This window comes from Chelonia mydas, chromosome 9 (genome assembly GCF_015237465.2).
Source record: "Chelonia mydas isolate rCheMyd1 chromosome 9, rCheMyd1.pri.v2, whole genome shotgun sequence".
NCBI classification, from domain to species: domain Eukaryota; kingdom Metazoa; phylum Chordata; order Testudines; family Cheloniidae; genus Chelonia; species Chelonia mydas.
The window spans coordinates 79,101,363-79,124,375 of NC_057855.1; the positions used below are offsets into that span (position 1 = coordinate 79,101,363).

At 43.6% G+C, this 23,013-nt stretch overlaps 1 protein-coding gene across 2 annotated transcripts; it reads left to right on the plus strand.

The window, feature by feature from the left end:
* Positions 1-219: 219 nt before the first annotated feature.
* Positions 220-22,438, plus strand: ZC4H2 (zinc finger C4H2-type containing). 2 transcript variants are annotated; one of them, XM_007060182.4, is made up of 5 exons: positions 220-510; positions 11,413-11,584; positions 13,005-13,177; positions 14,755-14,917; positions 16,580-22,438. In XM_007060182.4, the coding sequence occupies exons 1-5, from the start codon at positions 458-460 to the stop codon at positions 16,691-16,693; spliced, it is 675 nt and encodes a 224-aa protein (XP_007060244.1). In that variant the 5' UTR covers positions 220-457; the 3' UTR covers positions 16,694-22,438. The 2 variants fall into 2 exon arrangements, with proteins under 2 accessions (XP_007060244.1, XP_027678413.1); XM_027822612.3 differs by lacking the exon at positions 14,755-14,917 and having other exon boundaries at positions 230-510; positions 16,580-17,156.
* Positions 22,439-23,013: the final 575 nt, after the last annotated feature.

Here is a 23,013-nt window from a genome sequence, read left to right on the forward strand (position 1 = left end):
TTTTCTGTGTGATTTAATTTAGCTTTTCATCAAAAGCATGAAATTTTCCAAACGACTCTCAGGAGTCACTTATACGTCACTGTATCGTTTCAGTTAAAAGAGCAACAACCCACAGCCCTCAAGGGGAGGAACTCGGCTCCCTTCCACTACTATCAACCTTTGACATAATTAGCTGTGACAAATTGATTTAAAGTGTGGCTGCAGGAAGAGGAGTAAGAAAGCTCTGCTCTGCCTTGTGGGCGTTGTAGTCTTTCCTCTTGCACATGCCTCGGCTGCTATAAGGAACTGGACTCTAACTCCCATAGTTCCCATTAGATTATACCGCACAGGCTCAGAGTCCATATGCCCGGAGTGGGTGGCTACATTGTGTCTATTGTATGGGTTGATTTTTGTTTTGTTTTGTTTTTTGGGGCTGGCATTTTGTACATCACGGGAGGTTTAAATTGGAGTGAAAAGCATGGCTGATGAGCAAGAAATCATGTGCAAACTGGAGAGCATCAAAGAGATCAGGTATGTTTTCTTTTGTGCAGCATCAGTAACACTAAGCTATTTTCCCTCTCCTTGAAGGAGTGAATGAGTTATACCGATTTGAAGACGCTACTGTTATGTTACAAAATAAAATAAAATTAAAAAAAAAAACCCACCACAACGAAAAACCCTGGGATGAAAGCTGCAGATAATTTTTTTAAGTAGGAAAAGAAGCATCTGCTGAGAGTGGGTGCCGTGAAACATGCATTACAGGGCGGGGATTGTCATGTTTTTCCAGGGAATTAGCCTTAAGTAATAAAAAGGGGGTGGAGGTGGCAGCTATGAATGGACAACTGGAGATCTGTTTTAAAGCAGTTGTGTTTTTTTTTAATTATTATTTATTTAGGTAAACTGTTAGGATTTTTTTTTACCCATTCATTCCTAACATTCTTCTGGTTGGCTGCATCAAGGAAATGTTTGAAGGAAGGTGGGGGAGAAAATTACAGAACATAATGTATGTACGTGAGCCAAATAGGCATCCAGAGCACAGAAGCTGCTTTGAAATCAGGGAGGTTGGGTTGGGAAGTGCTTTTTTTTTTTTTAAATAAAATGTATTGATTTGGCTGGACTCACTTATAATACCCTTCAAAAGTGTCTGCTTAGCTAATATTTTGGGTGATATGCATTGCAACAGTGTTGTGGCTTGCAGAGGAATTTGGGAGGGGGGTTCTTGTGGGGAGAGATTGAAAGGAAAGAAAACTGCATCTTGGGAGATCTGTTTAGCCAGCTTACTTCTCTCTCACACCCCCATTTGGAGAAGGAGTTAGGGTTAGGGGTGTTGTGTGAAGTCAGACTGGTGAATGTTCCCTGTTCCCTTCCTGTTGTTTATTGTGGTCCTCTCCGCTGAAGGAGTTATTGGGGGCATAGGGTGGAATGATGATGATGAAGCAGGGACACAATGGCACAGAGGCTGCTATTGCTTTTTCTTAAAGAGGTTTACCAGCAAGGCAGGAAGCTGGGTCTCTCCACTCTTCAGTGCAATCCAGTATACCATTAATTTTTATATAGTGGCCTTCGTAGAGTGAATCACAGGACATGTTGCAGGAAGAGTCAATCATAAGCAACAGTACATGGCATCATGGCTTTAAATGCTCAGTTTGCGCCTTTTCATTTATGAACATGATGTTCTGGTTATTATTTAGCATGAATTTGTGCATTTAATAGCAAAGGCATGTAATAGGGAAAGTGCAATAATTTTGAAAGTAGCTGGGAGGAAGAACAAACAGCCTTGACTGGGATATATATGTAGGTATTTATACCATGCTCATCTGCATGGTGAGTTGTGTTTTATATTTTTGTATCAGGAAAACGTAAGAGGTTATCTATGGAGTGCGGGTGGGGAGGGGGAAATCAATAAAACAAAGAATAAAAAATGTCACTGTAACATGCTCAGTTTTAAACCTGTATTAATCGATTGAGAAAAGAAACTGAAATCAAACCACAGAATAAGCAACAATTCAATTACTATAGTTTTTATAGTCCTTACACCTTTAACAAAATCTCCTAGTTGGAATACTGAGTATATAGAAGCAATTTATTCTTCCATGCAAGGGCCAAGTCCTTCCTCGTGCAAAAACTGCTCCCATGAATAATGGTGGCAAGACCAGGCCCCAAATTATTTTTATATATAGTGTACCAAAATACGTATAATGAGAGACAGGACAGTGAATATGTTCCAGATTGATACTGAGGCTCTGAAACTTCTGTGCTCAACTGCCAGAATTGTCATCTTTTAAAACAGAAGATCATCAGCCAGTTACAGTTCTGTTGAGACCTGATTGTTGTAAAATTGGATTTAAATATCCGATCCATTTTCTGCTTGGTTGTTACAATGCTTTGTATTTGGGAACTTCAAGTACATTCAGTTTTCTGATTCAAAGGTGAATTTAACTGTCATTATTTAATTTGACACACTTTGCTGTTGTAATTATTGGCCTTGTTGTAAATTATGGTGCCATGAAAGTGAAATGAAGATCTGTGAAATCTAAGAATCCTTCTACATCAGAGGGCTAAATCCTGATTACCAAATTGACCTAAATAGACAGTCACATTTAACTGAACGGGACAGATCAGGTGAATAAGGCATGTTGGTTTTGGCCCAAAATAGGCCAGATAAGAAATCACAAGCTCTGGATATTTGTACTTTTATGCCCGTTTTATTTTAAAGTAAATAAACAAATTTCATGTGCTTAAAAGGCTCCGCCATACTCTAATTATTGTTTATATTAATTTGTACTCTGTCTGCCCTGTTCCACATGCAGAGTTAAAAGGGCCTTTATAAATAAAATCACTAGCTGAAAAAAGCAAAATTTGCCCTATTATTTTCTCTCACTTGATGTCTCTTTTGGAGACCCTTTCCTATATTACGCCAAATGTTTATATTTATTAAAGAGACTTAATTGAGGTTTCAGGGGATGTCAGAGCCTGATCCTGAAAACACTTCTGTACATGCTTAAGTGGAAAGCAATGGGATTACTCCAGTCAGTAAATTTAAGTACTCATGTAAGGCCCCAATCCAGCATGTGCTTGACTTTATGCACTGAGTAGTCCCATTACCATCAGTGGAACTACTCACAGTGGTCAAACGAAGCACATATGTAAATCTATGTAGGATTGGGCTCCAGCATTCCTCCTGGGGAGAGGATGAGTGAGAGAGAGAATGAACCGCCCATGATAGATGGTAGTCACTTCCTGAGGACACTCAGGCCTAGTCTACACTAAAAAGTTAGGTCGAAGGAAGCCGCCTTAAGTTGACCTGTTAATGTATGTGTCTACACTACCGGGTCCTTTACGCTGACCTAAGTCGCTTCTAATGTCAACTTCTGTAATCCGCTTCTGCAAGAGGCGTAGCGCTTAATTCGATTTTCATGGGTCGACTGTGAGGTAGTGCAGATGCAGCGTTGTGTAATTCAACTTAATTGGCCTCCAGGTGGTGTCCCACAATGCTCAGCTGTGACTGCTCTGGAGATCATTCTCAACTTGGCTGCACTGCAGCCAGGTACACAGGAAACAGCCCCTCCCCTGCTAAAGCACTGGGAATTTTTGATTTCCCATTTCCTGTTTGATCAGCATTGGGAGCATGCCAGCTTGAGCACAGCTGATCGTGGAGACTGTCCGCCCCAAACACGCTCCAGCCTGGTCTGCACAGGAGGTGGAGGATCTCATCGCTGTGTGGGGAGAAGAGTCTCTGCAGGCAGAGCTCCGATCCAGCAGAAGAAACGCTGACATCTATGCAAAGATCGCTCGTGGAATGGGGGAGAAGGGCTACACAAGGGACACCCAGCAGTGCCGTGTGAAAATAAAAACGTCGCTAAGTGTACCAGAAGGCAAGAGAGGCGAACAGTCATTCTGGTGCTGGACCCCACACATGCCAGTTCTACAACAAGCTGCGTGCGATTCTCGATGGTGACCCTACCAGCACCCCCACAAGCAACGTGGACACCTCACAGGTGTGTGAGTCTAGGGACAACAAGGAGAATGATACACCCCCGCACACACATTCCAGATTGCCAAACCACGCAGCAGCTAATGTGCCTTTACTGTGCTCGGCATGGGTTGGCAAGTAGTTTAAAGTGGCTGATAGGGGACTGGGGCCCCACATGAGAGATTCCCCAATTTGGGAGTAAAAACGTTTCCCCCCACCTTGTTCAACAGTGGTGAAGGGCCACTGTTTGACTAGCTAACTCTGCTCCCAACATGAGTCTGCCATAAACTTTATTAAAAGTGCGGTCACCCATGACCCGAGGCGGGGGGGAAGGGAGCCTACTCACCATGGCTGGAGCAGCAAAACAGCATAGTGAATGGTTACGGATTCTGATTATGTTATGGCTTGCACCTAGTGTAATAAGGGTTTGTTTTTTTATGAAAGCGGCCTTGCTATGGAAACATTTTATTCATGTACAATGGCTCCTTTAGTTTTCCCCATGACTGACAGCTGGAAATGTGTCTTTCGGCGTGTCATGAACACCTGAAAGCAGACTTTCGATGATTAGAAGGAGGAGAAAGAGAACGCGGGAGGACATATTCACCAAGATAATGAATGCCTCCGGGACAGCTGACACAGAGCTGAAAGCGTGGAGGATTTCACTGTCCGAGAAGTTAGACATGGACATGGAGAGCAGGAAAGCTTCTAATGAGCAAGAGTGTGCGGCACAGGACAAGATGCTTCAGATTATGAGGGACCAAGCAGACATGTTGAGGTGTCTGGTTGAACTGCAGGAACAGAAGCAGGTGGGTAGAGTCCCTTTGCAGATCCTGGTGGACAGCCAGCCAGCATCTCCTGGCGCAGAATCACACTCCCACAAGCGTTCCATGAGGCATGGGCCAAAAGTCCATTATCCCTTTCACTTAACTCAGGGGGAGGGTACAAGGAACAGAAGGCGTCCATTCACAGACCTTTGATGGTCTGGAATGGGGTGTTACGTTACACAGCTGAAAATGTTTCTCCCGTTCCAACTTTACAACCCCTTTTCCCCAAGGTTCCCTTTTTTTTCTGTTCTCCCTCTTTACTTATGTTTGTTAAATAAAGTAAATGGATTCGAGAAATAAATGTTCTTTATTGAGTAAAAGCAGTGGGCTTGGGTAGGGGGCAATGTTCCCTCTAATTTTTGACAGGCCATGTGCCCAAAAAATTTCTTCTGTGCACATTTTTGACAGGCTGTGTGCACAAAAAATTTCTTCTGTGCAAATTTTTGTGTGCGCGGTGTTTTGCCTTGTGCGCGGGGTTTAGGATCTGTGTGCACATGCGCACAGCTTAGAGGGAACAGTGGTGGGGGGGTTGGCTTTACAGGGCAGTGATACAAGGCAGGTGAAGGTTTGGGAAAGCACAATGCAGACAAACCGCTCACATTACTGTGACTCATTATTGAAACGGCTTTTCAAAGCCTCGCAGATACGCAGCACCCCTTGCTGTGATCTTCTTATTGCCCTGGTGTCTGGCTGCTCAAAAATGGCTATCATGAGATCTGTCTCAACTGCCCACCGCTGCAGAAAATTTCCCCCCTTTTTTTCACAGATATTATGGAGCACACAGCAGGCAGCTATAACCATGGGGATGTTCTCTTCACTAAGGTCCAACCTTGTTAGTAAACGTCTCCAGTGCCCTTTCAAATGACTAAAGGCACATTCAACCACCATTCTGCACTTGCTGAGTCTATAGTTGAACTGTTCCTTACTGCTGTCCAGACGGCTAGTATATGGCTTCATGAGCCATGGGAGCAAGAGGTAGGCTGGGTCCCCCAGGATAACTACAGGCATCTCAACGTTGTCAGTGTTCATTTTGTGGTCTGGAAAGAAAGTCCCGGATTGCAGCTTTTTGAACAGATCCAAGTTCCTAAAGATGCACGCATCATGAACCTTTCCCGCCCTTCCTACATTGATGTTGGTGAAACACCCCCTGTGATCCACCAGCACTTGCAACACCATTGAAAAGTATCCCTTTCGGTTTATGTACTCTTTGGCAAGGGGGGGTCTGGTGCCAAGATGGGGATATGCATGCCATCTATTGCCGCACCTTAATTAGGAAACCCCATCGCAGCAAAACAATCCACTATGTCCTGCACATTTCCCAGACTCACTACCCTTCATAGCAGAAGTCGATTAATGGCCCTGCACACTTGGAGCACAGCAGCTCCCATGGTTACCTACTCCAAATTGATTCCCCACTGACCGGTAACTGTCTGGTGTTGCAAGCTTCCAAATAGTGATTGCCACTCGCTTCTCCACTGTCAGAGCAGCTCTCATTTTTGTGTTGTTGAACTGCAGGGCAGGGAAAAGCTCTTCACAAAGTTCTGGGAAGGTGGCCTTCCGCATTCGAAAGTTCTGCAGACACGGCTCGTCATCCCTACCTGGAAAACAATGCGGTCCCACCAATCGGTGCTTGTTTCACAGGACCAGAAATGGTGCTCAACAGAGTGCAGCTGCTCTGTGACTGCCAGCAGCAACTGCGAATTGTTTTTTTCAATGACTTGCAGCAGGGCTTCTTGCAGGACATCGCTATGTTCCATGCGGCAGACCCTACTTCGGCTTTAGAAATACTGCAGGAGAAAGTGCGAGGTATTTGAGATGCTCACAGTGAGAGTTCACAACTGAGCAGGCTACATGCTTCTGTGGTTATGGCATATGCGTGGCAGTTTTAAGGTGCGAAAAACCACTGGGTTGTTTGTTGTTGAGAACAGTGCATCATGGGATGCCGACGCAATGTTCCCATTCTCCCCCGCGACAATGTTTTGGTCCCATGAGGCATTGCACAAACTTCCCAAAACACACTGCGGCAAGTTGCACTTGGGGATAGCTACCCACGATGCACTGCTTTGTGCATCGATGCAGGCGCTGCTAGAGAAGACGCACTCCATCGAGACAATGAGCATAGTGTGGCCACGCACAATCAACTTAGTTAATTTGGGGGCTTGAGGACGAATTAAATAAAGTCAGCTTGATTTTGTAGTGTAGACAAGCCCTCAGACAGTATGATGAGGAGGGCAGTATAGGAACTTAGCATGGAAAATAATAGAAATGAGAGCAGAATCAACTATGTAGGCTCGGTCCCGAATTTAGGTTTTTGTTTTCAAAAATACATATTTTAAATGCCCTAATATTAATGGAAATGTCTTCATACTTTATGTGTACTTTGTTTTTTAATATTAAAAGTTAATTGTTTGGGTTGGAATAGTCCCCTGAAACTACAATGTTGTTGCATTCTGGCAGCACACTGGAACTAGAAAATGAAACTGACTAGTAACAGCAAAGAAATACCTTGCAATGCCAGCTGCAAAAGTGCCATGCGAATGTCTGTTCTCACTTTCAGGTGACATTGTAAATAAGAAGCAGGCGGCAGTATCTCCCGTAAATGTAAACAAACTTGTTTGTTTTAGTGATTGGCTGAACAAGAGGTAGGACTGAGTGGACTTGTAGGCTCTAAAGTTTTACATTATTTTGTTTTTGAGTGCAGTTATGTAACAAAAAAAATCTACATTTGTAAGTTACACTTTCACGATAAAGAGATTGCACTACAGTACTTGTATGAGGTGAATTGGAAAATACTATTTCTTTTGTTTATCATTTTTACAGTGCAAATATTTGTCATCAAAATAATATAAAGTGAGCCCTGTACACTTTGTGTTGTAATAGAAATCAATATATTTGAAAATGTAGAAAAACATCCAAAAATATTTAATACATTTCAGCTGGTATTCTATTGTTTAACTGTGTGATTAATCACGATTAATTTTTTTTGAGTTAACTGCGATTAATCAACAGCTCTTTTGTGATGGCTACAAGAAATTGACCAAGTATAAGGGACAGTATAGTTAATATATTTACTTTTTAAAATTATATAATGTATATTGAAAAGTGCATATATTTCGATTGAATCCCTCTGTCCCATCCTTGCTTCCAAATGTACTGGTGCAAAGTTCTGTTCCTTTGCAAAGTCCCATTACGGTCAATGGCACTTCACATGGAGTCAGAGTTCAGCGCTAACGGATCTGGATGGAGGACTGAGGCATCAGACTGTAAACTCTTCTGGGCATTGACTGTCTTCTGTCTGAGTGAGAATGCCTAGCATATTTTGGATGCTCCTGGAAAGCACATAATTAATAATAGTGCACTGAAAAATTCACATTACTCACAATGCGTAAAGTTAAGCACTTGTGTAAATCTCTGTAAGACTGGGCCCTAACACCGTGGAATAACAAATTTAAATACCAGTTGCTCTAATTCTCTTCATCCTCCCACTCAAAAGTAATAAATCTTAATATAAAATAAATAAAAATACATTCATTTTCTAAAACTGTTAAGACATCATGTACATCCTGTCTCCTCAGTGGATGAAAGACTGCTCTCTAAACTTTTGTAAATTTGTGAGTTATAGAGTTGTATGATATGTTTTTCTTCTTAATTTTCATCAGATTGCCAGTTATGAATGTTTGCTTCATATAGAGAAAATGGCACTATTAATCCTGAAAGGAAAAAGTATGACAACTTTATTATTATTGCTAAATAACTCCCTGGAGTTTACTGTGGTCATTTTAAAAATTCTTAAGTGACCCTTAATTCTTCACAGAGGCTAATACACTTTGACTTGGGCCACTGGAACTGAAGTCCAGTCAGCAACTACTGTCTTGTTGAAATAAGCCCTGCCTCTGGCTCCAGAAATCAATGCGTTCAGGTAGCCGTTTGTTTTGACAAAATGGTCTCTGGCTTGATTAGGAGATGACTTTTATCGATATAATGCTTTTATCGCTGACTGTTTTTTTCCAGGTTTCAGAGTAACAGCCGTGTTAGTCTGTATTCGCAAAAAGAAAAGGAGTACTTGTGGCACCTTAGAGACTAACCAATTTATTTGAGCATGAGCTTTCGTGAGCTACAGCTCACTTCATCGGATGCAGCCGTTTTTACTTTGATGGGCTGATTCTGATTCTTCAAAACTGGGACAGTTGGCTTCCTTTTTAAAAAAATGTTTGCATCTATATAAAACATGTAATATTCTCTTTAATAACACATGGTATATACCACATGAAATATACATGCTTATAGCTTAGGGATGCCACTCGTCTGGATTTTACCCAGACAGTCCAGTTTTTGGCTTCTGTGTCTGGGTGCCATTTAGGGTTGCCAGGAGCCCGGTTTTTGACCAGAAAGTCTGGTCAAAAAGGGGACCTGGCAGTATCTGGTCAGATGTACTGATGGACATCAAAAGTCTGGTCTCTGCAGGGTGTGGGGAGGCATGGGTCATTAACCCACGCTAGCCCCTGTTCATCTGGGGCTGCCTCCTGCCTGCAGGCAGGCTCCTAGTCATGCTGCAGCAGCTCCCATTCCAGCTCTGGAGCACAGGGAGCCCAGCTCGTGGGGTGGGGTGTAAGGTGGAAACAATTCAGCGAGCAGTGGGGGTGGGGGGAGAGAGGAGCAAGCGATGGGGGCGGGGGTAGAGCGGGGTCTTGGTGGAAGAGGCGGGGCAGGGCATGAGGCCTTAGGGGTCTGGTTACCAGCAATTAGAAAGGTGGCAACCCTACTGTAACTGTAAAATATTCATCTAGGTGAATATCTTTGTAAATGTCTCTGGGTGACCTCTCAGTCGATCCAATTCCATGTCTGGCTTTGTACTATGCACACCTCTGCTTCCAGCTTTTCTACTCCCCAGTGTAATGGTGCTGATCAGAAGCAACATTAATCCAAACTGGTTCAGGTTTATTCGTCTAGAGGGAGATTTTTTATTTTTAAGGCTGTTTTTAAAATGTATCCTGTGATGAAGGACGTTGTTGTATTTTGTTCCAAGGGAGCATGTAAAATCTCATTCAGGATTTTTTTAAAAAAATCTCCTTTTATTGATATTATCACTGTTGGACATTCCTGCTATGGCATGTTACACTCTAGAAAAATAACCTGTGGTGCTGTTTTTTGGATCTCCTGCAGTTATCTCAGTCCCACCCATAAAACTTGTCACAGGAGCCAGAATTTGTTACCCAAGGACTTGATCCTGGTCCATTTGAAGTTCTTTGGTCAGATTTTGATTGCTCAACAGAATGATCACAAAAAAAAAAAAAAAGGAGTACTTGTGGCACCTTAGAGACTAACCAGTTTATTTGAGCATGAGCTTTCGTGAGCTACAGCTCACTTCATCGGATGCATAGCATATCGTGGAAACTGCAGAAGACATTATATACACACAGAGACCATGAAACAAAACTTCCTCCCACCCCACTCCCCCGCTGGCAACAGTTCCTCTGGTTTTCATTTTCAGTCTGTTTGAAGCTATAGACTACTTTAAAAATGCACGAGGGGAGGGATCAGAAGTACCGGAGGCTTAGGTGGGTATTGTATTTGTTCTTGGAATTGGACACAAGGGATGTAAGAGGAGGGCTAACAGAAGCAACTCCAAAGCCTTCACAATAGCAGAGCTGGTGGGCACAGTTCTGATGAAAGCAGGGGCTATATCTCTAAGATCATGTCTTTGGAAAGTGAAGAGTGGAATATAATTGAATCATGGCCTGGCAAAACTGGATTGGGAACTAGAACAGGTTTTTGACTGTCTGGGCAATTGTTTTAAAATGGTGATGGTCATGAAGCAGTACTGATTCAACTAATAGTAAGCATAGCTTTGCTGTGTTGCTTAAACAGCCAGTCCTCCTCTCCTAGCTTTGGAGGGAAAGACATTGCTCCAGACTCCATAGATTTTATGTGTAGAAATATGGGGTGGTACCATTTTAAAAAGAAGAAACAAAAACTGGAATGTAGAACAAAGGGAGCTGCAGTTACAAATAGCATTAAAGGCTGGAGGTCAGCAGGAAAATGGGAGGCTACCCTGTAGACTGCAGGTGGAATTTTAGATGCTTTGAAATACCATCAGAACTTTTACTGTCTTGGAGCATCCTTTGTATAAAGCAAAAGTCTACATTTTAGTGTCTCAGTCTACTGTCGAGATAGCTGGCATTTGCATCCTATACTCCATTTCTCAGATGCCCCTTTAAAGCCCAGCAAGAATAAACATTTCTCTAGAATTTCCTCTTTCGTGATTAAGGTTTAATCATGACTGATACAATGCTGAACACAATTGTCCTGGTCTACAGAAACTGCTAAATCGTGGTAAATTTCATGAAATCTAGGTCTATGGTCCAATACAATAAAAAGTTGTCGTGGAGACAAGACCAATGACAGAGCTGGGATTAGAACCCAGGAGTTCCCTGATTCCAGGATTCTGCACAGACCACCCCAGTCTTTCAAAGATATACTTTAGTTCTGACTTTATCAACAACTTTTGCCAGTCCCCTGCTATCGATGTGAACACATTTGCTTGTGTGTGTGTATAGTGAGTCTTTAAGCAAACAGAATTTACATTGACATTACGGCAGTTGTCCCTTTATATTTGTAATTTCCATTGGGTTGTAGGAATAAGACTTTGCAGATGGAAAAGATTAAGGCACGCCTGAAGGCAGAGTTTGAAGCCCTGGAATCGGAGGAGAGGCACCTGAAGGAATACAAGCAGGAGATGGACCTTCTGCTGCAGGAAAAGATGGCGCACGTGGAGGAGCTGCGGCTGATCCATGCTGACATAAATGTGGTATGTAGCAGTGGGATTGTGGGCAGGATATACTTTATATATAGTCCCATATGGATTGTCCTAAGGATATACAGTTTACAGATTAGAGATATGCAACCTGAGCTTTCCTGACAGCATGAAAGGATTATACAGATGGTATCAAATGAGTTAAATTTAGTCACTGTTAGTGCTTGTCTGTATCAGGCAAGATGATTTTCAATAATAGACACCGGATTTAGGTTAAAGGGAACGAACAACCGAGCCCATTGCTGCTGCAATGGTACCAGCAGTCATAGTAACGTTATTCTGACTCTTCCTAGCAAATAACCCTCTTAGTGCTGCCTAATTTAACACCTAGAACCTGGGAGGCTTTGGCAGCTGTCTGGCATTTGGGTTGTTTTCTTTTTGGGAAGCAGGGATAGTGGGATGGTTTGTTATGTTTGCATAGTGCCTAGAATCAGAGGGCCTTGATTTCTCCCTGAGACAACTAAGCACTGCTGCAATACAAATAGTAAAACAAGCAGGAGAGTGAAGGATATTAATACAAAATAGGTAGACTAATGATTAGAGGGGTATCCTGGAGAGTGCTGAGGATTTGTGAATTGCTGAGTTTGCAAAACCATTCTGAATTAGCAACTCCGTTCACCAGCAATTTTAAACCCACACTTTTTCCTTCTCTTAAGGGTGAGTAATTATTTTTAAAATGTTGAGCTAAAGGGAAGCCTGGACTCTGTATTAGGGATGGAAAAAGCTCCCAAACTGTGGGTAGGCACAAGTGGGTGCCTCGAATATGTGGCACATACACCACCTTCATTTGTCATTAGAATTTTCTCACCCCCTCCACTCCCTGCTTCTCTTTCATGCTGTCCCACTTGCACTTGATGTTTCCATCAGATTATCTTTCTCTTTGCTGCTTCTCTCACTCTCTTTCCCAAAAAGAAAAGGAGTACTTGTGGCACCTTACAGACTAACAAATTTATTTGAGCAGACTAACACTGCTGCTACTCTGAAACCTCTCTTTCCCAAGTGGAACATGAACTCAGCAACATCAGAGTTAAACTTTTAAATCTATGGGGTATTTGGAAAGGCTTGAAATAATGCAAATAAGTTGGCCCTGCCCCAGTGGAGATTTTTTTTTGAAGATTATTTTTATAACCTTCCTTGAGAATCTTTCCAAAGTGCCCAACACAACAACATTGCCTGGCCTAATTGCTTCCAGACTGCTTTTTCCCTGCCCATATTCCACCCCTCCCCCCCGCACCCCGGAATGTTAATTCCTTATTTGGCCATTTAATTGTCTGCCTATTCTCTTCCAATCTGAATGTGAAAAGCTCCACTCTCTAAAGGACAGCATCATCTTTGCACTCTGCCACCTCTGGCCGGTGAATCAGAGAGCTGTGAATGGAGCAATCTGCTAAGCAAATGTCTCCTCCTGTTTCAGATGGAGAACACCATCAAGCAGTCTGAGAATGACCTCAACAAGCTCTTGGAGTCCACTCGACGCCTGCATGAAGAGTACAAGCCCCTGAAGGAGCACGTAGATGCCCTGCGGATGACTCTGGGCTTGCAGAGGCTGCCAGATCTGTGTGAGGAGGAAGAGAAACTCTCTCTTGAGTATGTCTCCAGATCAAACAATATTTGGCCTTGTATACAGTTATGATTCTGTTGGCATTTTGTCATTTTTGTTTCTGGGCCCAGATGAAAGGTAGGAACTCAGAGGCAATCATGAAAAACAAAATTAATTGAAAGTGGAGGAAGCATGTATGTGCGACAGAAATTAACCAGCCATTTACAAGCCTCCAAAAGGGTTCTGTCTGAATATGGGGCAAAGATCGAAGTTACATTTAGATCAGCCAAAGCTGCAAACCCCAGTGCTGACCTGCAAATTAAAGGGTGTTTGGATCGAAGGTTTTGGTTCTACTCTATCTCTAATTTTACATTACTTTGTACTTTTTTCAAAGGATCCATTTCTTCCATTTGAGTAGCAGGTATGGGTATGATGCAAGGGAGGAGAGGAACCCAAAACTACTACAAGAGTGTCTTTAGTGAGTCTTGGGCAGAATTCAAATTTGTGCTATAGCTGTTAAAAAAAACACAGAATCTAATCTGGTAAGCTGTGGCTGAATCCAGATGGTTGGATCTATGGAAGAAATGTAAAGGATATGTTCTTCTTTTTGAAAACCAAGGAGGACGTTAATGCTTCTCCCGAGAATGGCCCATCTAGCCTTGTATCCAGCAGAGACCAACCAACCCCTCATGCTTCAAGGGAAGGGGACAAATTCTCTGCTTTGGTTCATGCGATCTTATTGGGTGGGGACATGGAGATTTCTTCCTGATCCACTATGAATAACCTGATCCTCCTGTGGTCTTAAATATATAAAATCAACTCTTACCCCTGGAACATATTAAATGAATAACTATGCAGTTCATCCCTCGCTGCAGAATTGTGCTCCAAAATCTCAGTTTATATTAAAAACGAAGAACAAGTGTCAAGTTGCAGTGGGGGAGGTTTAGGTTGGATATTAGGAAAAACTTTTTCACTAGGAGGGTGGTGAAACACTGGAATGCGTTACCTAGGGAGGTGGTAGAATCTCCTTCCTTAGAAGTTTTTAAGGTCAGGCTTGACAAAGCCCTGGCTGGGCTGATTTAATTGGGGATTGGTCCTGCTTTGAGCAGGGGTTGGACTAGATGACCTCCTGAGGTCCCTTCCAACCCTGATATTCTATGATTCTATGAACAAAAAACATTTCTTAGGGCTGGTTGTTGCAGATAAAACTTGGAAAACAAGAACCTGAAACACAGTATATCAACTTCGCTATAATTATGCCACTAACTAGTTACATGATCGAATCTGGCTCATGAACTTTAAAAAAAACCTAGATATTGAGAGTGGATGGAATTCATTATTTAAAAAGTCTTCTCCATCTATATTAGGATGATCCTTAATTATTGATTGTCAGTAGGCTTGTGTTTTTGGCCACATGTAGTATTTTAACTATTGTCATTATCCCATTTTAAAAAAATTGATCCAAATGAGTCCTTGGTGCAAGTCATTTGATTCTAGAGGAAGAAAACCAAAAAATGTTGGCCCATTATGTTTTAGCACAGAAGAGTCATTACAAATCAATGCTTGTTAAATAAATAAATGACAGGCCAGCAGTTGATTATAATTTTGGTTTGTTTTTGTATAGTTACTTTGAAAAGCAAAAAGCTGAATGGCAGACAGAACCACAAGAACCGCCCATTCCAGAATCTCTGGCTGCAGCTGCAGCTGCTGCCCAACAGCTACAAGTGGCTAGGAAACAGGACACCAGACAGACAGCAACTTTCAGACAACAGCCACCTCCAATGAAGGTGAGGCGTTGTCTCTTGGGTGTCAAATGGACAGGCCTGTCTCTTGGGTGATTGGAACATATCGTGTTCACAAAGGAATTAGCACTGAAAATAATGATGTGTCCAATTCTTATTTTGCCTGCTTTAGGGTAAACCAAGGGCAATTCCACTGAAGTTAATAGAGCTGCGCCAGTTCAGTTAGAGTTCAGAATCAGGCTCTGTATCTTGTATGACTCCCCCTGTAGGGACTCTTCAGTCATAGGGCAGATACTGCCAGTTTCTACTCGCTGTGCTTCCTGAGCTTGAGAAACATTATTGTTACAAGGTGAAAATATCAGGTACTAATGGGTTCTTCAACCCAGCAGAGAAAGGCATGACAAGAACTAGCGGCCGGAAGTTAAAGCCAATTTCCAATTAGACATATGTCACATTTTTAATAGAGAAGATGATTAACCATTAGAAGAAACTACTAAATCTATGTCTACACTACAGCTTATGTCGGCATAATTTATGTCACTCAGGTGTGAATAAACCACTCTCCTGAGCAACGTAAGTTACACTGGCATTAAGCACTTGTGTGCACAGCGCTATATCGGCAGGAGAGCTTCTCCCGCAACATAGCTTCTGCCATTGCGGAGGTGGTTTTATTATGCCAACGGCAGAGCTCTCTCCTGTCAGCATAGAGTGTCTTCACATGCTGCAGCGGTGCAGCTGCATTGGTACAGCTGTGCTGCTGCAGCCCTGTATGTGTAGACATGTGCTAAGGAATGTAGTGGAGTCTCCATCTCTTGATGTCTTCAGATTAAATCTAGTTGCCTTTCCGAGGGTATGCCTGCTGGATGTGGAGGTGTAACTTCCAGCCTGGAGAGGCGTATCTGTGCTAGCTTTGACCGAGCAAGCATGCTTAAAACTAGACTTGAAGTTGCAGTTACATGGGTGCTGGGATGGGCTAGCCACTCCAAGTATCCTTCGTATGTATTTTGGGTGGCCAACCTGTCCCCCGCCCATGTAGCCATGATTAGTTCATTCAGAGCTAGCACGGGCATGTCTTCCTGAGCTGGAAGTTACATCTCCAGCTCCACTGCAGACGTATCCTGAAAGATATGGTTTAGTCAAGCACAAGTTATTGGGCTCAATACCAGGATAAGTGGGTAGAATTCTATGTTGTATACAGGGGGTCAAACTAGATGATCTAGAGGTGCCTTCTGACTTAAAATCTATGGAATCACAGCTGGCCTCCTAAACAATTTTTTTGATACAGTCAGACATTGTCAGTACAAAAATCTTGAAAATGTGAGGGGAAGCTCAAAAAAAATTTGAATTTAATATCTAAATAAATGATAAACGGGGGGTGCACTGGCAGTTTTATTCATTTGAAAATTTAATTCAATAAATCCTGTAGTTTTCAACTGACCTGAAGTTGCTGTAGGATCTAGGAACCTTGCCGCAGAATTTAGTTCCAGTTCGGCACTGAGCATGCAGGGGCTTACTTATTTTTCCTGTACAGTATGTTAACTTATTAGAGCAGGTAACATGTTCAGTAAGCAGTGTGTCTCAACAGAACTTCATGGGTTTATTACCTCACAGAGAAATAGGTTGCTAACAGGGTCCTGGTCCATGACTGGGACTCCTAGGCACTATTTCCATACAAATAAATTAATAAGATGTAACATTGCATTGCAGGCCTGTTTATCATGTCACCAGCAAATTCATCGGAACGCACCGATATGTCCACTCTGCAAAGCAAAAAGCCGGTCTCGGAATCCCAAAAAACCCAAGAGGAAACAGGATGAGTGAAACACAGAAAATCCATGGAGAAAACATGTGACCCATCCTAATCCCTTTCCAGTAGAACTGTAAACGTGGCCAGTTTATTGAAGTGCAGACTTAAGTATGACTTACCCATTGTTTTCTAGTTAATGTGACGTAAGCACAATGTTTCTGTTCCGTCTTAATTTCCATCCAGTCCTCACATTTTGGTTTTAGGAGAAGTGTTGATGGTGCTACACTTTAACATTTTAATCATTCCATCTTTCTGACTCCTAAGCCAAGTGGAACTTCTAATGCAAGTAGTCTGAATGCCGATGACCACTTTGTATGATCCCTCCTGTGAAGATATATTTGAGGATACATGTTTCATAGTTAAATATGTTAGACCTAAGGTACCTGTACTGTACTTGCCAAAATGTCCCTGTGTTTTTCTATCTCTACACTGTTTGCCATACAGTATCTTTTGTCTATAAAACCAGAATATTCTTAATGATCAAGTGTTACTACAGCAAGTTGGGGTTGTTGTTTTTTGGGGTTTTTTGAGAGAAAGAGAGATGTTGCTAAAAGATTACTCTAATTTTCTCCTAACAGAAACCCACTTGAGGCACAGAAGTAGCTGAATATCCATTTGCTATGCTAAAGACCCATGCCTTGTCCTAACCAGCAAGATTATATGGGCTAGATATAGAGTAAAACTCAGCGTATCCAAGGATTTGGGGGTATATCTGAAATGACCAGGAAAAATAGGGGTATGGGTGCACGGGAGATCAACATATAGTTCAGTTTTATGGGGTTTGATTGTATGGTTCCTACAGAACTGGATTAAAATTTGGGAAGGGGATCAAGCTGTTGTATCCATATTAATATTAAATTGTGTCTAGCATCTTAATTAGGCCATTTTCAGCAATCGTAAGACTGACTTCAATTCAATTAAGAACTAACTAAGGCCTTATTATTCTTTTCAATAACACTTGAGATTACAGAAGGAGGGAGCCCCTTCCCTAGGTTTTTATCCTCCCCTCTCCCTTGCCCCACTCCTTCATCCATACTTGTGCTGGTTGTATTAAGGCAGAGGTTCCCAAACTGTGGGACATCCCCCCCAGGGGGGCATGGAGAAACATTCAGGTTTGGGGGGGCCCAGGCCAACCCCCATGGAGAACGGAGAGGGAGGGATATCCAGCTCCGCTCTGCCCCCAGCTCCGCTCCAGCGCCAGCCTGGGCCCCTGGCTCCTGATCCTGAACACAGCTCCACTTCTGGCCCTGACCCATCTCCCGACCACAGCTCCTCGGGGTGGGGTGGGGTGGGGTGGGGTGGAGAATAGATTCCATTACTGGTAAGGGGAGGCGTGACAGAAAAAGTTAGGGGACGACTGTATTAAAGATTTTTGTTTGTTAGTTAAAAAAACACAGAATAAGCCACACCCTGGCCTCTGGTGAGGAGACTTTACCTGCTGCTGGGGACCATACAAGCCCACTTAAAAAGCTTTGGCTGGCCAAAGCACATGAATTGCCCTAAGTCCCCCCTTGCTTCCCACAGGGTGACAGTGTGGTTGTATTAATTTAGATGGAATAAATGTGCCAAAGGTGTTAACATAACCCAGTCTCTGTCCAGAGTTTGCTATACAGAGACATCAGCCTGCTTAGTACCATAGCAAACACACCATTAAAAATCCTATTAACCTTTTATTAAAGATACAGAAAAGAAGGAAAAACAGTTAAAGCATTTGAAATGTGCAGTATTAAATAAGGCTTTAATTTTATACTTGTTTCCTTGTTCCCTTTAGCTGGAAAGAGTTTTAGAAGGAAAAACTCCTTGTTGGACAGTCTCCTCAAAGATGGTAATAACTGTCCGATTGGGGAAAAGAGAAGAAGTTAGTTGATCTGGGCTGTAGCTGTTGTTGTTCCTGTTAAAGTCCGATCCCATTTCGTCCCAGGTGGTGTTTGGGAGTCAGCTGGAGCCAGTAGGGTGGTGATGTCACCTGGGTCCCTCTCTCTGGCCCGGTCTGGTGAGGACATCTCTCAGGATTAGGAAGGCAAAGGCTTGGGGTCCCAGGAAATGGTGGGAGTGGCAGCCAGGATGGTGAAGTTTGCTTCAGTCATCTCTGTCTGTTCTTCTGTAGTTTCCCCACAAAGTATCTTTCTTTAATGACCCACAAAGGCAGAGGCGGGCAAACTACGGCCCGCGGGCCACATCCGGCCTGTGGGACCGTCCTGCCCGGCGCTTGAGCTCCTGGCCGGGGAGGCTAGTCCCCAGCTCCTCCCCTGCTGTCCCCCCACCCCCGCAGCCTCAGCTCGCTGCGAGGGGAGCGCGGCTCACACCCACCCGCCTCCCAGGCTTTCCAATAAGCCAGTCCTGTTGCTCTGAGCGGCATGGTAAGGGGGCAAGGAGTGGGGGGGTTGGATAAGGGGCGGGAAGTCCCGGGGGGCAGTCAGGGGACAAGGGGAGGTTGGATGGGGCGGAGGTTCGGAGGGGGGCCGTCAGGGGACGGGGAACAGGGGTTGTTGGATAGGCATGGGAGTCCCAGGGGGCCTGTCAGGGGGCAGGGTTGTGGATAGGGGTCAGGGCAGTCCAGGGACAGGGAGCGGTGGGGGGTTGGATGGGGGTGTGGTCCCAGGGGGGTGGTTAGGGGTGGGGTGTCCCGGGAGGGGGCGGTCAGGGGACAAGGAGCAGGGGGGGTTGGATGGGTTGAGGGTTCTGAGGGGGGCGGGAAGTGGGGGGGGGCAGGCTGTTTGGGGAGGCACAGCCTTCCCTACCCGGCTGTCCATACAGTTTTGCAACCCTAACGTGGCCCTCGGGCCAAAAAGTTTGCCCACCCCTGCACAAAGGGAATGGTGGGTGAAATAGCTCTTCCCCTCTCTCATTTGTCCACCAGTTAGGCCTGGTTTCTAACACGCCAGTTTTAGTTAATTAATTTTGAGACCCACATTTTCTTGTTCACTTCTCAACACCATCCTAGAGTTTTATCAGTACACCTTTGAGTTTGGACTAATTCAGTTTTTCTGTCTGGTTTTCTTGCACCTGTTTATACCATTCTGTATTAAAAATAACTTGACCTACTTTTCATGATTAATTCCCAACAGGCAAAAAGTTATAGGCCCAGTTGTCCCAACAGGATTTTATTGAAGTGAGCCACTTACTGCAAGCTTAGTTCATCTTATAGTGGTGTACTAGTTTCATAACCATGTAAACATCTATCAGCAGCGAGAGCACTCAGGACCTTCTGCTCCTGAAAATACAGGCCTCTCACTCAGTATAAATGGGCATTTTTCTGTTACTTTAGTATTAGGATTAAGAGCCTCTGTGAATTATAGCCACTGGAAGGTAATCTGATCAGATACATTCTTGCTCAAATCTGACATTCCATTCAGTAGAGGGCAGTGGTGACATTGACTGACAGTCTTTTATGTCCGGACTCCTGTTTCTTAAAAATAAATGCTGTATTCTGCTTTTAAATGTTGAAAGGCCATATGCTACCTTCCCTCAATAGTGCGATTCCTGTTGGGATTAATGGAAAATATGTATAGTTAGAAGGCAGCATAAAGGCCTTTAAGCTGAATTCATGAGATTCATATACTTAACTTCAAAAAGTAGTGACAATGGACATTGGGCAAATGGTTCTTCAATGAAGTAGTTTGCTGAGAAAAGTAAATTTGTAAAGTCCTTGTGACATCCTGTCCTGTGGATAGGGGAAGGGATAGACTCTGTCCTGACTGCTCTCACCTTGCTATTACATTCAAGAGTTACTTCCTCCTTGGGGATTTCTAGAGCAGAGGTCTGACTAAACTGAAGAGTGCTTGGAGATGCACCATTTGCTAAGTCAGTGCTTTGGACTTTTTTTTTTAATCTAGTCTCTTGCACCTTCGTGTTCAACAAGCTACCTTTTTTTTTAAAATAAGGAAAAACACATTTTTATAATATGTGCATATAGCATATCTAGTTTATACCAATCATGTATTTACATGGCTGTTTTCATATTCTTTACAAAGCTGTGCCATATCAATAGCGTGCTTTGTTGGTTTTGTATTTTTTCTTTTTTACAAAATTGTGCCATATGAATAAAGTGCATTGCTAGTAGTAAGTCAAACTATTACACCAAGGAGTCAAAAGTTGTTTATGTATTTAAGGGAGAGGGGTTCTTTCATAGGGAAAACAGTATTCCCCCATTACAGATTTCAGGAAGATTATTGGATGGCTTCTGACATGACCACACTGGGCCCTTTCTTTTTCACTCCTCTTTTTTCTTGTTAAGAGACTATACAAACGTATATTATGAAATATTGATTTCAGGGGCCTCATTTGCTATGGGGAAAGGGGGGCAGCTGTCCCCCGAGACTTTTCATAGGTCTGTATGCTCCATTATGTCTTCCATTTTTTGCAATCTCCCTTCCCCCCAGACTTTGCAGGATTATTATATAATCACATATAATTTTCTATATGATGACACAACTTTGCCACCTCCTCCCCCTGTCCAGAATTTTTCTGAAATGACACCCCTTATTGATTTCTTGCTCTTTTAGGCGTATGAGGAAACTATCTGCACCATAGTTCTTATATAATTTCTGTAGTTTCTGGTAAAGTAAAAGCCTCTACAGATCAACAATGACCTCTAATTTTGCACCTATGAACAACTTTGACAATCCACATTTTAATATGTGCACTCAAGAGTTAACTTGAGATGTCCATCAGGTAGGGTTGCCAAGTGTCAGGTTTTTGACTGGAACACCTGAAAAGGGACCCTGGCACTGCTGACCGGGCTGTGAAAAGTCCGGTTGGTGGCATAGGCAGGTTCCATGCCTGGCTTCCAGGAAGTGGCCAGCATGTCCCTCTGGCTTCTAGGCGGAGATGCAGCCAGGGGGGCTCTCATGCAGCCCCCATCCCAAGTGTTGGCTCTATGGGTCCCATTGGCCAGGAACCGTGTCCAATGGGAGCTGCGGAGGCAGCACCTGCAGGCACGCAGAGCCCCCTGGCCGCATCTCCTCCTAGGAGCTGGAGAGACATGTGGCCACTCCCCAGGAGCTGCCTGAGGTAAGTGCCACCCGGAGTCTGCACCCGAACCCCTTTCTGTGCCCCAGCACCCTGCCCCAGCCCTGAGCCCCTTCCCGCACCCTGAACCCTTCATTTCTGCCCCGACCCCGGAGCCTGCACCTCCAGCCCAGAGCCCGTACTCCCTCCCACACCTCAACCCCCTGCCTCCATCCGGAGCCCCCTTCCACACTCCAAACCCCTCGGCTCCAGCCCCACCCCAGAGACCACACCCCCAGCTGGAGCCCTCACCCGCTCCCGCACCCCAACTCTCTGTTCCAGCCTGGTGACAGTGAATGAAGGCAGGGGAGAGTAAGCAATGGAGGGAGGGAGGATGGAGTGAGAGGGGGTTGGGCCTCGGAGAAGGGGCAGGGATGCTCGGTTTTCTGCGATTAGAAAGCTGGCAACCCTACCATCAGGCACGCTTGCAATTAAGTGAACCTGCCTTCAACTGCAAGTTACAAAATTAGAGGCCATTTTTCAAAGTATAGCCCTGGCTGTTTTGCTTCTAAGATCAGACGGCTCCAGCAGGGCTCAGGTAAGAGCTAACTAACATCCTTAGTAAGTAAAATACAAAAGACACTGTTCATCCTTATTTGAGAGCCCTCTGCCTTTCCCTCATTAGTGCTAGCCTTGAGTTTCAGTGGGTTCTGTGTTCTAAATATTATACTCCTGTGCCCAGTTGGAGTAATGTGCTAAATGTTCAGCATGTCTGTACAGTCCTTTTTAATAAACATTGTTTCATGCCACATTTCCTTCTGTGGAGTATTTTCACATATATTTGATTGCATTAGTCATGATTAGCCAATGTTTTGCAAGCTAAAAGCTCAGTTCCTTAGTTTTTTAGAATACAGTTAGAAATACCCCTCTTACAGCAAGCTGATGGAGTTGAAGGTGTTACAGACTAAAGGAAATAAAGGTCCCTGTGCAATGAGCTTTTGTTTGGAAGGAGTGAGGAGTAGAAAGGAAGATAAGACAAAGCCAGGCCTGACCAGCGCTTGGCACTAGCCAAGCTTCTCAGTCACATTCCTGGAACACTCTAGTCTGCTTGCATTCAAACGATTTCTGAATCCAGATAAAATGATGAAGAGAAACAGAGTCTTGACTTTCACAAGCAGGTATTTTCACATGGAAGTATTCACTGCTCCAGCTGACCATTTACACAAAGACCCTGTTTAGATGCACCTGAATGCCTATTTTGCCTGTGCAATTACCGTACACTTGGAGGTGTTCAGTTGTGAACGTCAGACCCACAAGAGGACAAAGAAACCTCTTTTTACTATGATCCAGTTTAAAAGACTGTGTACACCCAAGTTTGCAGCAG

Excerpts from the sequence above, each read along its gene's own strand:
- ZC4H2 (XM_007060182.4), top strand. The coding sequence starts at position 458 with ATGGCTGATGAGCAAGAAATCATGTGCAAACTGGAGAGCATCAAAGAG. Across the intron at positions 11,585-13,004 it reads TCCATGCTGACATAAATGTG|ATGGAGAACACCATCAAGCA; the intron begins GTATGTAGCAGT and ends CTCCTGTTTCAG. Across the intron at positions 13,178-14,754 it reads GAAGAGAAACTCTCTCTTGA|TTACTTTGAAAAGCAAAAAG; the intron begins GTATGTCTCCAG and ends GTTTTTGTATAG.